The sequence below is a fragment of the Parasteatoda tepidariorum genome, chromosome 2 (assembly GCF_043381705.1).
Source record: "Parasteatoda tepidariorum isolate YZ-2023 chromosome 2, CAS_Ptep_4.0, whole genome shotgun sequence".
NCBI classification, from domain to species: Eukaryota; Metazoa; Arthropoda; class Arachnida; order Araneae; family Theridiidae; genus Parasteatoda; species Parasteatoda tepidariorum.
In genome coordinates, this window is record NC_092205.1 from 69343175 (window position 1) to 69359215 (window position 16041).

Genomic DNA, 16041 nt, shown 5'->3' on the forward strand with positions numbered 1-16041 from the left:
AAATCATAAATTTCTCAATAGAGAACCACATTATAAACAACGTCATTAATCGCAAATTCTCAACAAAAAAAAAAAAAAAAGAAAGNAACGTCATTAATCGCAAATTCTCAACAAAAAAAAAAAAAAAGTAAGCTGATTGACAACATATTTATTTATATTTTATTGTTTTGGCATTGTCATTGTTAAGTTATTTTGGTATTGGGTTACAAGCATCTTATTTATTTATTCGGTCGGTATTAGGGATTTGTGATAATTTCTGCAATTTGCAAACGTTCTAATTTTTATTTAATTTAATAAAAGGAAGAAAAGTAATACCAATTTATTCACTTGAATTATTGAATTTTAATGCTTTAACTGTTACCTGTTATTCAGATAGATCTAACAGAAACTGATAATGAAAGTTAATATATTGAAACTTAAAAATACCTACGATCACTCAGGTATTTGACTCAGTTCGAATCGATATGAATCAGTGATTACGACACTGAAAGTAATGTAATACAGGACTTGGGTTCGATCCGCAGTGGTGGATTAACCCCCCCCCCATCTCCAGAATGATGGGTATCAGCTTGTCATGGAAATAAAGGCGGCATGTGTGTCATGCAATTTTGCACTAAATTTTTGAGTCATAACCTCCATTACCCCCCTTAATGTGTCACCAAAGTTCACACACATTTGTACAGCCATTTTTGTCATTTTCAACTTTTTGCACCATGCACATTTTTAGCAGCTCGTATTTATTTAATGCAATAAATAAAAATTTTCCTGTGTCCCAGTTTCTTTCCTTCTAAAAACCAAGTAAACTCATTTTTTTTATTGATTATGAATTTGAGTGAGAAAGAAATTAAATTTTATGATTATGTTTCGAAAAAAAATTATTGATTAAAAGTTCAGATCTAAAACTAAAATTTTTAGACTTGTTCTAATAAGCCTAGTTTTATTGTCATCATTTTGTTTTTCTCTAAAAACTGCGAATAGGCGGGCGATGTAGTAAACAAGGCCATGTATTGAAGTGTCGCCATTCTGTCTCGGTTACCATAGCAACAGGGAGCTCCCATTTCAGTTTTTAGAAAATAGTAATCGAAACGCCATAGGTCTTCAGGATGATCTCCCGTTACCGAGAGATATCTTTGCTCCATACGCGACATCAAAGTGAAGAGGTAGCAGAAGGTAAGAAATATCTTAAATACATATAGATATACTTTTTTATCTCATACATATGTACTATTTTGGCGGTCTTTTTGGCGCATTGTCAAAAGAACGTAGCCAATCCAGAAGCTGAACTATACCGTTATACTAGTGCAGTAAGATTATCGTCAGGAAATCTTAAAAGAACTCTCAGTAAATGGAGATAACCAAAAGATAGTTTTTATTTTATTATCGTTTGCTAAACTAAGCAGCTCTTTTAGCTGAGAGTAGTTATTTTTGTTCCGTATTGGTTTAATAGAACCTTTTGCAAATAATGAAGCAAATAATACGCATAAAAACTAGTGATAAACTTTATATAGCATTTCTTTGTTTAATGTTAACTTATCAAATCGGCTCTATCTGTACAGCTAAATTATATTACTTTAATTGTTATTGTTTAAATAAAATGCTGCCCTCAAAGAAAGAAGAACATTTGCACATAAGAAAAATAAGGAAAGATTTTGCTATTTTTGTTTAAACACGAAACATTTTAACTAAACAATAAAAGACAGAGCAATAAGAACTATAATTAATATGAAATAAGTTTTAATTTATATACTTATGAGAAAAATACGATATGAAGGAATTGGCTGTTTTCGTTTTAAATACAGCATCATCGTTTCGTTCAAAAAAAATTTTTTGCAACATTTCGGAACAAAGATTAATGTTTAAAAAAAGTCTACATAAATAATCAACGATTTTGTGCTATCAAATGAGAAATATTCATATGCTCTAATTAAAATAGAAATTTTAAAACAATAATTAAGGCATGTATTAACAAGCGAAAACGTAAATAATTCTATATATTTATTAGTAATTTGTATATTAATCAGTTCTAGAAGCGAAGATGTAAGTGCTAAAATAATTATTTTAGATATACCTAACTTAAATAGTTATTTTGTTCAAATAAATACATTCTCTTTATATAAATAAATAAATATATATATACAGTCCCAGACCAAATTGTTAGACGCAAATTGTTTTTAATAATTACATGTTTTACACTAGTTTATTTGCAATACTTTTATTGTTAAACATACATGTTATTGGTTTTTATTGAAGAGATTTTTTATTCACTTCCTATTTGTATTTATTTTTAACATATTGCATTACAATGTTTACCGATTAATACACAAACGTAATCAAGTACTAAAACCGGTTCCAGTCGTGTAAAAACAATAAAGCTGTATGGCATTACATGATAATAAAGATTTTATATAGAATCATACATAGAATCTTACATAGAAACTTTAATGCGTCTAATAATTTGGCCATGGATTGTACATCTTTATTGTTTTTGCAGGACAGAAACCGGTTTGCACTTGTTTACGTTCGTGTATCAATTGGTTAAATTCGATTATATATTCTGTAAATATAAAATATTTATTATATCAGGTATTATATTATAGTAATTAGACAAAATTGTTAGACGCACTGTAGTGTTTTAATAATCACAGGATTTGCACGAATTTATATGCAATACTTTTATATTTAAACTTACATATAATGGTTTTTTTATAGGGGATTTTTTATATACTTCCTATTTGAATTTATTTTTAACGTATGGCATTGTTTGGCCGATAGCTTGCGGGTGTATATAAAATCAAACGTGGACTGTAAACTATTTATTTTGCGGGTGCGCTTGTAGCGCTGCGGAGCGTGTATGCTCTTTTGTTGTTTCACATCAACTGGCTCTTGGCTGATAACAATGACGCCAAGAAGCCAACGGGCGTAGCAACATACCGGCTTCAACAGGCATTCAAAATAGATGTGACACTAGGTGAAAGATGCAGCTTATTCCTCGATCCAAAAAATATAGAAAAAAAATATAACAAATATATTAAACTGCATAATAATATAAGTATAAATAAATTAAACTGCATTTGATTTTGTTTATTCAACTGTAAAAATATTTTAAAAACAACAGTGGTGTTTTCTTGCTTATAGCGGTGTTTTCTTGCATTAGTTAAATAGGAGTATATTGCACGCTCTTTAAAATTTATGCATTTTTAATTCCTTATGCCTGGTAAATCATAATCAACATGAACGTGGTATCTTAGGTGAACTTCGCAACTAAATAATATTTCCTAAGTACCTTTTCATAGATGAGGGTTGACATTGTCGATAACAACTCACTCCCCACATGGTTCTTTATTAATTTTTGTGATGGTTGCTAACTCAAAATAAAAAAAAAGTAGCTGTGTACTGAAAAGCAAAATTAATAGAGAAATGGTACAAATTCGTTTTAGGAGAAAAGTAAAAAATAGTCTCACAATTAAAGCTAATGATGCCTATTCATTTTAGTTAATAGCTATTAATTAAAATAAAACTGTAAGTTCTGTACTAAACAGCAAAATTAACTGGGAAACTGTTCTAGTTCGTTTTTGGGGAATGCTACAAAAGTGCCATGACACCGAAGATGCTTGTATTGATTCTAGTACAAGGCACTATTGGTATTTTCGTAAATGGAGCAGGTTTAATAGGTCCAATTAGTATATTTGGTACTTAAAAGAACTACATTACTACTGTGCAGTTTAAATTTAGATAAAGTGGAGGGATGTCTCTTATTTGTACTTGAAATTGATGACTACCACGGAAAATTGCTGATTGTGTTAAATTTTGACTATTATGAGTTTGCATCGAACAACATTATTCCTATTGTTTCTGAAAACCATTAATCTTTACTTTGACATGATGAAATACTAATAAATATATTTTGTTGAATCTAATAACATAAAGCCATCGGCATCAAGTTCAAAAAATGGCAAAAAGTTAGAATAATTTCAGCTTTATTTTTTGCGTATCTTTCAGATTTCTGCATGATTTCTTAGCGTTGTTCGGAACTGATTTATCGATCTCTCATTATTTACTTTGATCGCGTTTTTGTTCTTTAATTTTTCTGTTTTTTTTGTTACCCACATTGTTTCTACTCTTTTAACTACTTTTTAGTATGTGTTGGTTTAATTTCGGATCACTTGGTAGCCACTTGATTAAACAAGCTATCACACTCTCAGGTTCCGAAATATCGGTTTCATTATACATAAGAAAATTTAAATGTTTTTACTTTATATTATCTGTATGCTGATGTTTGATTTTCTAAATTACAGTAAAAGAGGGTAAAGCACGAGAGCTGAATTTTCTGTTACGTACATCTTATGTTGAAAGGGTAGCATTTGGGAGAGAACCTGTCCAAATAATTTGCAAGAATTGCGGACAATTTGTGGTCACTGAAGTTTCTCGACATAATGGTGTTTGCGCCTTTTTTACTGTGCTGGTCACTCTTTTCTTGTGGTAAGTATGTAGAAAGGATTCATAGAGTTCATATTTTCTTTTTTTTTTTTTATATATGAGGAAAACTTTTTTTTACGAAAAGTGCGCCAGTTAATAATTTTATACCATGAATAATTTCGTGTGTTAAATGTATTTATTAATTTTTTTTAAAAAAAAATAAACGTTTGCATGAATTTAAATTAGTTAAACAATGAAAAAATTACTGCATTAAAGAAATTTATTGGTGTTGACTTCTGGACAACATCTACATTTCCTATAGCAATGCTCGGTGTGGGAGTTCGCGAATTATTTCAAGCATCCGTTTTCTTCATATAGTGTGTTCGCTTGCTCAACAACAACACATGCTACAAGAGAAAAGGCGTCTGCACAGATCAATTTAGTAGTCTGACGTAAAGAACACAAACTGTGCATAGACAAACATAATGCTAAATTCCATGAAAAGCCACCTCTTGCTCTGCAGCAAATTTTAATGAAATATTCCTATATGAAATTTCAACTGAAGACAAGAACTTCAGACCAATAGCAGCATACTATTGCAGTGATGCATCATATTCCCGACATCAGTAGCGTATACATAACCTCATTTTCACCATACCAGCTTATCTCAAATTATATCTCATATTTTTACATTTTGCTCTTATCACCCTGTGCATATAACTACATAGTCAGAAAGAACTTAATGACATTTATCCACATGAATACTCCTTATCATCATTTGCATTCCAAAAATTCATCGAAACACCTCAAAGTTCAAGCTAAAGATGAATGGGAAAAGGGCCACAAGCGGCCTCAGGTGCCCAGATGTTTTATACAGTTCAGTTCAACACAAACTGTGCAATGGCGAAAAAACAAAGATGGCATTATGTTGCAACAACTAAAGTTTACGAAAGATGTCACTGCGTTCGAACTGCTAAAGTTCGTATTGGAATTATCGTTTGAATCTCTCTTCCTAGAGATGACCACCTGCGTATAATAGTTCTAATTGATAGTATATTTTGTAAATAGTTTTCAGAATGAAAGTCTTTTGTGCAATTAACGTGGGGCTTCAATTGAAGTTAGATTTCGGATGTTGATTTTCCTATTGAAAAGTATTTACAAAATAATCAGTTTGAATCAATCGATTTGAACTATTATAGGCACAAGCGAGTAAACATACTATCTAAAGAAAGCGCTTGTTCAAAATAACACGCGAATTTCCACGTCAAGTCTCAAAAGACATATAATATTAATAAATATGGTAAAGTAACCTTATTATCATTTACTATAAATTTCAAACTAGGAAAGTAAAACTTTTATTTCGTTAATTAAAACAGTAAATTCATGTAATATCAAATTATAATCTTTTTACATTTTTATTTTTAAAATTGTTTAAAAATTACTGCCTATAAATGTAAGGCTAAAAACTTTAAAAGGATTACATCGTCAACTATTGTCATTAGATTCCTAAATAAGATGTCGACGGACTTAACGAATTTAATTGAAAAGTTTAAAAAATTTTATTAAATAATAAAAATTATCGTTTTTAATATATTGCATTTTCATTGGTATAGTTGATAATCGTTTGCTGATCAAATAAATGGTCCTGCAACTAGAGAAGAAGTGATTTGATTATGCCTAACCATGTGATTAAAATCAAATTTAATTGAGTACATGCACTTCAAAAAGAAGATGGTCACAAATACCCACATACATGACCTATGACGTCAGCGCCAATCAATCGCTTATTAGCAAAATGGCGTGTTAAAGTAGAGCTAAGTTTCTCTACTTAAGGTCGAATGCTAATTAGCGTGAAGTTAATAAATACAGCGCCGCATCGCACATCGGATTTGTTGAAACAAAATTCTTTCTCGTCTGCATTTTTTACTTGACTTAGATTTATTATTTGTTTATGTGTTTTATTATGACCGTGATATATTTTTGTTTTGTGTACTTGGCAACTTCGATACATAATTAGTTTGTTTATGCTCGACAGGACTTTGCGCCTGTCTTTGTGTTACGTAAGAAATATATTAAAGAAGAATATTGAATGAGTCTTATAAGAGAATTGATACATGACGGGTTAGGCGTACTCGAAATATATTGGAAAGAACAGTTGTTTATATAAGCAAATCCCATGTTTCAACAACGAATCAGGATCGAGATACCCACACTGCGTCACTTGCAGGTATCCCGTTGCATACTTGTGAGCGACATCACGCGTGTACTCTGACGTCACCTGACGTCATCTTTCACCTGACGTCCTATTTACCTACTCTGATGTCACTTGCAGGTATCTAAGTGTAAGGAAGTTTATGGTTTAACTTTTTTTTTGCATACTAGAGTTGAATACAAAGTTTGAAAGGGATAAAAAGAAAGGTATTGGTAAAAGTATTAATAAGGTTTTATAATATTAGTAAAAGTATTAATAAAGTGTAAGGGAAATATACATATATTTTTTTAATCTTTCCCGGATACGACTGTTTTTCTACTATCTACAAAGTTTCCCACAAATATATTTTCCTTCGCTGCAAATTTTTTACCAAATTTATTCTTTATGTATTCTCTAAAATACCGGGTATTACAAAACTAATGATTATAGCTGTGATAGGTGGTAGGGCACATCATAAGGTAGATGTTGAATTAAAGAGGAAACTTTTCTGTATTAATTTGAAACTTTATAAAAGCATTTAAACTGTGAATTTTGTTTGTAACTATGAAACTTTTATTTAGTTAAGTTGTTAGAAATTGTGATTTTCCTAAATAAAGCAACATACTCTTCCCTACAATGCAAAAAAAAATATGCTTCAAGTTCTGGTAAAAATTACAGGCACTTCGGGTGCCAGTACTTTTTTACTGTAAATTCCATTTTCACCCTGAAATTTTACAGAGCGAGAAATCTTTTATATCGTACTTTTTACAGAAATATTTACTGTAAAATATCTGGATACTGTAAAAAATGGATTTTACGGTAAAATGAATTTTACTGATGTACTTTTCACTGTTATTTGATCCGGAATTTTTGGCAGTATACTGTTTCTGAATTGTTCGGCTGAATTTTCTTTACTATTTTAATGTAATTGTTCATATAAATTTCATAACAAAATTTTACAAGACAGCATGATTTTTACTTTTAGCAAGTATATTTTTCTTAAAACTCCTTTATAAGTAAATATCATTAATTTAATTTATTTACAACTTAAGTATGAGTAATAAATTTTTAATGTTTTTCAGCACACCTTGCGCATGGCTACCTTTAGTGGTACCCACATGTAAAGATACTCTTCATGCGTGTCCAAACTGTGGAGCAATCATTGGAGTTCATAGATATTTCAAGTGATTCATAGTAACGATTTTTATTCAGTCTTCTTTCTGGTATTTATATATATGATACACATATATTCTTCCAATATTCATATAGATATAGTATTATCAATTCCTTTTTATTAATACTTAAATAACTCTTTCTATATTTGGATGACTGAAAAAAAAGAGAGTCAACTATGACTTTCAATATACAACAATAATTCTACTATGACTTTCTTCATCAGATTTTTTTTCTATTTCAATCAACTATTATCAATTTTATCTGCACACATGAATTATTCGGCAGTGGGCACTAAGAGTTCCATAAAATAATAATCCTGATTAAAAACCAATGTTGTGATCAATGGGCATTTTTAAAGCTTCTATGAATTGCAAACGAAGCTAGCCATTTATGATATTTTAAGCAACATAACTTCACACTTTGTCTTCTGAATGAGAAGGTTAATTAAACTTATATCAATTTGATTGTAATATTGAACTTTGTAATACGATTATACTGGAAGATTATACGATTATACTGGTCTAAGAGATGACAAATGATTTGAAATAAATAATGAAAAAAAACTAAGAGCCAGAAATGTACGGTTAGTTGTGTTCTGCCTAAGATACTAGAAGATATATTCTCAATTATTTTTAAAATTGGTTACAAAGTTAGTCAAAAGATGACGCTGTGCTAATAGAAAAAAAAACTTCAAAACATTGTTTTCTGCTGAATATCATACCAGTTAAATTGTAATATTTTTTATGAACTTTAACTAGTTTTGTTCTCAGACTAAATTTTGTAAATTCTTGTTGCTTTGAAAGCAATGTGGAATAGTTTTTATAAATTTGTAGTACCGTGCATGAATGATTTGTAACTAACTACAAGACCTCAGGAAAACAAATTAACTGGTTTCCTTTGTAAAATGTAGCTAATGGTACATTTCTAACTACTTATTGCTGTGTTTTTCAATGGAATCTTCAAATCATCAGTCATTTTTTGAGTCAAATGGTATTCTGTATAACGAATTTAGTATACTACACTTATAGGGGAAGTAACCCTAGCGTCAATTGCAAACGATTTGTATCGAATGTTATTGCGCAAAGATAATTTTTTTTTCCGGTTTTGCTAAATAAACGTATTTTTTAAAAATAAATGTTAACATAATTGTAATAAATGAATATAAATGTTCGTCAAATTATTAGTAAGTCATTTTTGCGTGGTCAGAAATTATGACTGTAGGAAATGTTCAGAAGTAATTTTGCTATAGTATTTTTTTAAATATATATGAGTCAACAATTTTTTTAAACTTATTTTTTAAGGAAGTTAACTAGTTTTTTAATGCAAATATGTTATTATTTTGGATTACAAAAATAACGTAGTAAACAGAGCAAAGAGTAAATTTATTTCACTTGTATTTATGTTGATAATTATTTATATTATTAATAATCTTTGTAACTGAAGTATGATATTTGGGATACATTATTTGTAATTTTATATTCGTTCTTCTTTGAAATTATTTTAATGAAAAACTATTGCACGCCTATTGTGCCGCTTTTTTGGAGAAATCGGTACAATGTTTAATCATAAAACGTGTAATATATACCACATCTAATCCACACTGATCTCCTCACGATCTTCAAAAAATTCTTCGTGTCACTGGCAGATTTGGCTCTCCGAGAAACAATCTTCAAAGGCCATCTTCATCGTAGAAAAATTTCCCACTGCAATTAGCAGAGTTCACAAAAAAAAAATTATGGCAATCCATCGACAAAAATGAGTTTCACAAAAATTTCTTCTTGCAAGGTCGGACACGACTAAGCGATCACATGCGTAAGCACTCTATACGGTTTAAAGATCTAAACCAGAAACAACGTGTTAGAACACGTATAAGCTTCACAATAAATTCAGTGACATAACTTTTCAAAAACACCCTACGAGATTTATTTATTTTTTTATGATTACTCAATGTATCCCTAAAATTATATTTTACAGATATGAAATACATAGTTCTATTACCGCTAATTAGTTATGACTTATCGAATTTTTCAAGTATTTATTTGCTAATACTAATACAGTACGACATTTGAATGAGTTTAGGTACGCAATTGGGGAACAGTATTGGCTAGTTCCAAATATCTAAATATTTTTTTTAGAAATTTTCTGACTATATATATCTAGTTAGAACTATTTTTTCAACATTAAAATATTTATTTATACTAAAGCACGTGTTACTCAGCAAATGTTGTGCATTCTTTCTTCTTATGAAATTATTGCTCATGCTAAAATTTTTCTGATTTCTGTGTTTTATTATGGTCAATAGAAGTGTATTTTTTGAACAAGTAGGATTTTCTTATATTTATAAAAGTCATCTTTAACTTGCCTTAATAAAGCTTAGCTGTTCGCACATTTAAAGACTTTATATATATTATCCATATGCGCATTTTGCAATGTATCTGCCTACGCACTTGCGAGCGAATAGAAGCCTTAGAATATTATCATATACTCTCAAATAAAAACTGTTTATACAAATTTTTGAAACAAAACATGCATGTACATTGCTTGAACTTCAAATGTATTTTGCACAATATAAAGCATTTCCATTTTCTTCGACTGGTAAAATATGATATAAAATGCATTAGCCACATAAGACTCAAATAGGTTTTTGAGAATAGTAAAATCCCAATATATGGTTAGATACCAATATATACCTTATATATTTTTAAAAACAAATAACTGATATAAAATGATTGATTGGAATAGCGCAAACACTGTAATTTAATTTTTAATATTTTTTTTTTAAATTTTGTTTTGCTTCAATGATTATTGAAACATATAATGCCATCAAAATTTCGAGTAATAATTTAAAAATTCAAGATTGCCTTTAATAATCATTTCGCAGTACAAATTTATTCTATTAAAACTACAAAGATTTGTTTAAAAACCTTAATCATGGTTTAAACAGCTATTGCTGAATAACTTTTCTAAAAAATATTGTGTATGTGTTTTGTAAAAAAAAAGAAGAAAAAAAGAACACTATATTTAGTATTACGTTAATTTGATAGTTCCTGAAATTGTTTAAATAATTTTGATAAATAATCGAATTTGATAAGTTCAATCGAATTTGATAAGTTTTCAAAAAGTGCTTTTAAAAAAATCATGTTTTTATATTTTAGATTTCTGTAGTCTTCCATTTTCATAATTTCGTAAATCAAACTGTATAAATCGCAAAGAAATTACCTCTCAGAGAGATGACTATTTTCGAAAAGAATTAAATAATTCAAAATTTCAAGCAAGTATAAATAAAAAAAATTTAAAAAAAAACATTGAAAAATGTTCGTTTTCTTTCAATTTTATTATATCTTTAATGCTGTTTGGTTTCATATCGAGATTAAAATTTTTATACGAATTATATAAAAATTAATTTTAAAGTAAATGAAAAATATAATAGTATTTTGCTATTCCAGTAAATTAATTTCAAAAATCTTTATTTATCATGCTTTATGTAAAAAGTTTTTTCTTAAGTGTTAAAATATAAAATTTTTAAGAAAATTTTTTAATCTTCTATTTCACTTCATAGCTTTGAATTGTTTTAAATGTACATAATATATAATCATAAAATGTTCAACTGCTGTAAGTTGTAGGAAATACTAAATTATTAACTAGTTTTACGAAATGTTTATACGATTAAAAGTTAATTATAATCTCCCAGCCTTAACTGTATATTAATGTAAGAGAGTTATGATTTAATTTTAAATACACTTGCTATCTATAATTTAACTTCATAATTTTTATTATATAATTAAAATTATTGGGAATACAGTAGCCCTTACAGCTGAAATATCCAAATTACAAAAAATAAATAAAAAATTTATTTTAAGAATCGACAGAAATTTCTCTAAATCGATTGGAAATTCCCTACTTTTGAAATTATAAAGAAATAGTGAGGAATAAGTTTCTAGCTCGAGTAAAATGAGAAACTTGAAAAAAAGGTACTAACATAAGTTACAGTAAAAAAAAAAATCTGATTCGTTTTTTTCTTTCTTTTGTAAACTATATTCTTTAATATCTTGTACTTTAATGCGTTGTTACTATACAGAATAAACTGTAATAAAAGTTTAATTGTAAATTTTTTTAAGTTTGTCTCAAATAAGGGAACATTCCCAAAACAAACAAATTTAAAACAAATGAAGAAAAAAATTGCAATGGTTGAACTAGTTTTGTTATCAAACTTCCTAGTCATTCATTTTTAGTCATTCTTAGACTTTCATTTTTAGGTATCTCTTAAGATAAGTTTTCTAAATAATCGAAATTATAATAAGAAGTTAAGTTAATATAAATTAATAATAATAAAAAAAGTGAATATAATAAAAACAATCTTTGAATGAATGCAACTTTAGACAAATTATCTAAAAAATCTTTGATTCGCAAATATTTTTCTTTTTTTCGTATTTATTTTTATTTAGCACCTTTTTTAGAAATAAAAAGAAATTGTTTTTGTTCTTATACTTAGTAAATTTTATAACATATAAGATGCAACTTAAGGCAATTTTTTACAGCCAAGATTTACATATTTGTTTTGTTATAAAAACTAGCCTATATACTTATGAAATACTTAGTAAAAATGTTAATTATATTAGCAGAAATATCGTCCTTGAATTTTTTATAATTATTTACTATGTGCTGTGGCCTGTGTATTTTTATAATTTTTATGTTAATGTTAAATAATATTTTGTAATTGCCTTACCCTATTCTTGTAAAAATCTTACATTATTTGTAAATAAATCAACATTAAAGATATATTTCATTACAATTGTGTGTATCTTTATTTATTTACGTAAGGTTTGATATTCTTACATACAGAACTTGAAAAGCAGGTCCTTAAAATTTATTTGTTCCTTGCATTTTAATTGTTCTTTCGAAAGAGCTACGAAAAAATGTTATCTGACATCACAGTAAAAGAATTATTCCGCTAAATTTGTGAGCCTTTTGATGACATTTTTGGAAAAAAAAGCTCTGTGTGCCTATTAAGACTCTAAATGAATTGGTAAGCCATTTATTCTTTTGAAGGGTGAAGACTTTTTTTTGTAATTTTTCTCCAACAGAATTTTTTTTTCTGGACTATTGTGGATTTGAGATATGAATCAAGCAAATTTCGCATAGTTTCCATTACAGAAAAAAACGTTAAATTTTTTGTACATTGATAATCAGATATACGATGTATAGTGAATTAAAAAATCTGTTAGAGAATTAAAACGTTAGAAAATTGTTTTATTTAAAATATTTTATATAAATTTTTTTTAGAGCAGAGTAAATCAAAATCAGCCTTAGAATGAATCAAAATTTTTTAGTTTTCTCAAAATCAAAATATCACTAAGTAAATTATTTCAGCATCATCCTCAACATTTAATCATTTTATAAGAAGCATTTAACATTTCATATAGTTATGCATTAAATTCCAATGGGTTATAACATTGCTATAAGGGTGACGCTTAACACTTATTTTAATATGTAGATTTTTTTATAAATATTTATAACCGTGTGCAATATGATATGTTAAATGTTAAAAAAATAGAATACTTAAATGTTGAAGAAGTTCAAGTTGAAGCATATGGTTTCTTATAAAATGTATGGTAAATTTAGAAATGTTTGTATTATAGCCGAATTATTTCCTTTTTTTTAATTTTGAAATACATAAAATTCATATTATAATAAACTCCATTATAAAATGTTAGATATTTAAAATGAATTATTCATTAAAAACGATTAATTGTGAACACTATTTTTCTGCATATTACCTCTGACTTCACATACTTATCAGAGGGTTGCATTTATATTTCTTTATCTAAGTAAGTAATATATCAAATAATATCTCAGAATTATAACATTTTAATACAATAGGAATTGAAAAAGACTAGAGGTACAAAAATAAACACAAAAGTTATGCTTTATCAACATGATAATAGACAGTACCTATAATTTTATCATGGGTAAACGCAATTTTTCCAAAAGTTACCACAAAAATTACCTGAGGTCCAGAATTGTAATTGGAAATTTTCCTATACTTCGTTTTCTTATTATAAGGTTAGTTCAAAGTATATCACAAAGTAAAAAAAAAAAAGAAATGCATTTATTTGTTCATTCGCGTATAACGCTTTTTTTATCGATGCACCTAAATTAGCGATGATTTATAGATGAAATCTAAGCGTTAAATACACCGAAGAGCCATTACATTATGATCACCCTGCAAATAACATGTAGGACCACATTTAGCCCTCAAAACTGCTAGCAACCGCCGTACCATTGATTCCACAAGGTGCTGATAGGTAGTCTGAATTATCTGGTACCAAGCGATCACCAATTGGTCCTGCATTTCCCTCACATTGCGAGGGGGTAGCGTGGCAGCACAAATGTGGTTTTCCAAGTAGGACCACATATGCTCTATTGGATTAAGGTCAGATAAATTTGGAGGCCAAGACATGACTTGAAAGTCACTAGAATGTTCCTCTACGATTCGACCCTTATGACATGGTGCATTATTCTGTTGGTAAAAACACCATCCCCCGCAGGAAAAACTGTTGCCATGAATGGGTGAACCTGGTCTGCAACTATGTTCAAGTAGCTTTCAGACGTCAAGGATTCTTCTATGAGGATTATGGGTCCTAATGTGCCCCACGAAAGCATTGTTCCTGGGCGAGCCCATTGTTATAGATGGAGGGTGGTCATAATGTAATGGCTCTTCGGTGTATATTAAGGCATACTTATAAGAGACACAATGCATTTTTATATTTTTAGTTGTAATGTAATTTAATCGGAACATTTGTGTCGAAATGCATGCGAAGCATTTTCGTAATATGAAGTTGCTAATTATTCTAATCATGTAAATACTTAAAAGTTTACAAATACTTAAAAAAAAAACTAAAACAGTGTTTTAAGAAAATCATTTTATTATTTACATGACAAACTTGCTAAATAAATTTTTACATAACATTATTTAGAAAAGTGGTTATAGAATAAATTGAAGAGAATCATCTAAATTCTACATTGTGAATTCGAATGAGTAACGCATTTTTACATCGTAAAAAGTTTCTGGAAATAGCTAATGATGATATAATAATAAATATAAAATCATATATTAAATGATTAATCACATTAAAATTTCATTTAAAATCATATTTTAAAGGAAATTTTAATTAAATAATTCTAATGTAAAAAATTGATTAAATTGTTGAGCATTTATTTACATCGTTAGGTAGCCTGTAATTACTAATATGTACAAAAACAGGTCAGAAATTGAGTATCAGTACACATTACGTATATAAATTATTTTTTAAACTTAACATGAGTAAGATACTGTAAATATCAATGCTTATATGTTTATCAGGAAAAATGGGCAAAGGAGTTCGTGTTTTAAAATTGTTTTTCATTTGATGCAACGCTATATATAAGTTATTTTCCAAACAATACCTTTTCACAACATGCATTGATAATTGCTTAGATTCAAAAACGTGCTAGTAATAGAATAAGAGCAATACCAAAATCTGAGTAAGCGATGTGTGAAATATTTTATAAAGTGCTATGTGAAGACTCACAGTGTGTAATTCCAACCAGAGGCAACTTCGGTGATTCTCACGGCCAGTTGTGGAAGACCGTACTTTTGTTCAAAAAAGATTTTAAAATATGCAAATTTTTTACACCTACTACAGTTTATGACAATTATATACTTGCACGAAAAATACGTACCAATTTATAAATAAAAAATAAACTTCTATCAAACTACTATAATTGTATAAATAGTCGCAAATTCACCATTTCGGGTAGATTTTTAAGTTTTTAATGAAATCAGTATTTTTTACTTTTTAAATAAGCATGACATACAGACATTTGACTTTCCCCAAAAAGCTGCAATGTTTTTTTGAAGAATTGCAATTAAAAAATGGATAAAACATAAAAAGAACAAAGTTTGAAAAACTTTCAAGCATATCCTTAAAATTTATTCACGTTTTTCATTAATTTCAGTTATTCAGCTATTTTTAATTTTTAATAAATAAAATTCCCTAATAAAAGTTTATTATTAGCATTTTAATAAGAATTTTTAATTTGCAGATTTTTAAAATCAATAAAAAATGTAACTTTTAAAATAAACGAAAGTTAAAAAAAATTAAGATTCAAATAAATTTATAAAAATAAATAGCATTTGAAAAATAGAAAATTTAAATTTCAGTAATAAGCTTCATTTTAGTTGCTGCTTAATATAATTTTTTCTAAAAAAATGCAAC

At 28.1% G+C, this 16041-nt stretch overlaps 1 protein-coding gene across 1 annotated transcript; it reads left to right on the forward strand.

Annotated features, from left to right (window-relative positions):
* Window positions 1-1020: 1020 nt before the first annotated feature.
* On the forward strand, window positions 1021-12575 carry LOC107454118 (lipopolysaccharide-induced tumor necrosis factor-alpha factor homolog). Its single transcript, XM_016071188.3, has 3 exons — window positions 1021-1170; window positions 4296-4479; window positions 7690-12575. The coding sequence occupies exons 1-3, from the start codon at window positions 1104-1106 to the stop codon at window positions 7793-7795; spliced, it is 357 nt and encodes a 118-aa protein (XP_015926674.1). The 5' UTR covers window positions 1021-1103; the 3' UTR covers window positions 7796-12575.
* The last annotated feature ends 3466 nt before the right edge of the window (window positions 12576-16041 follow it).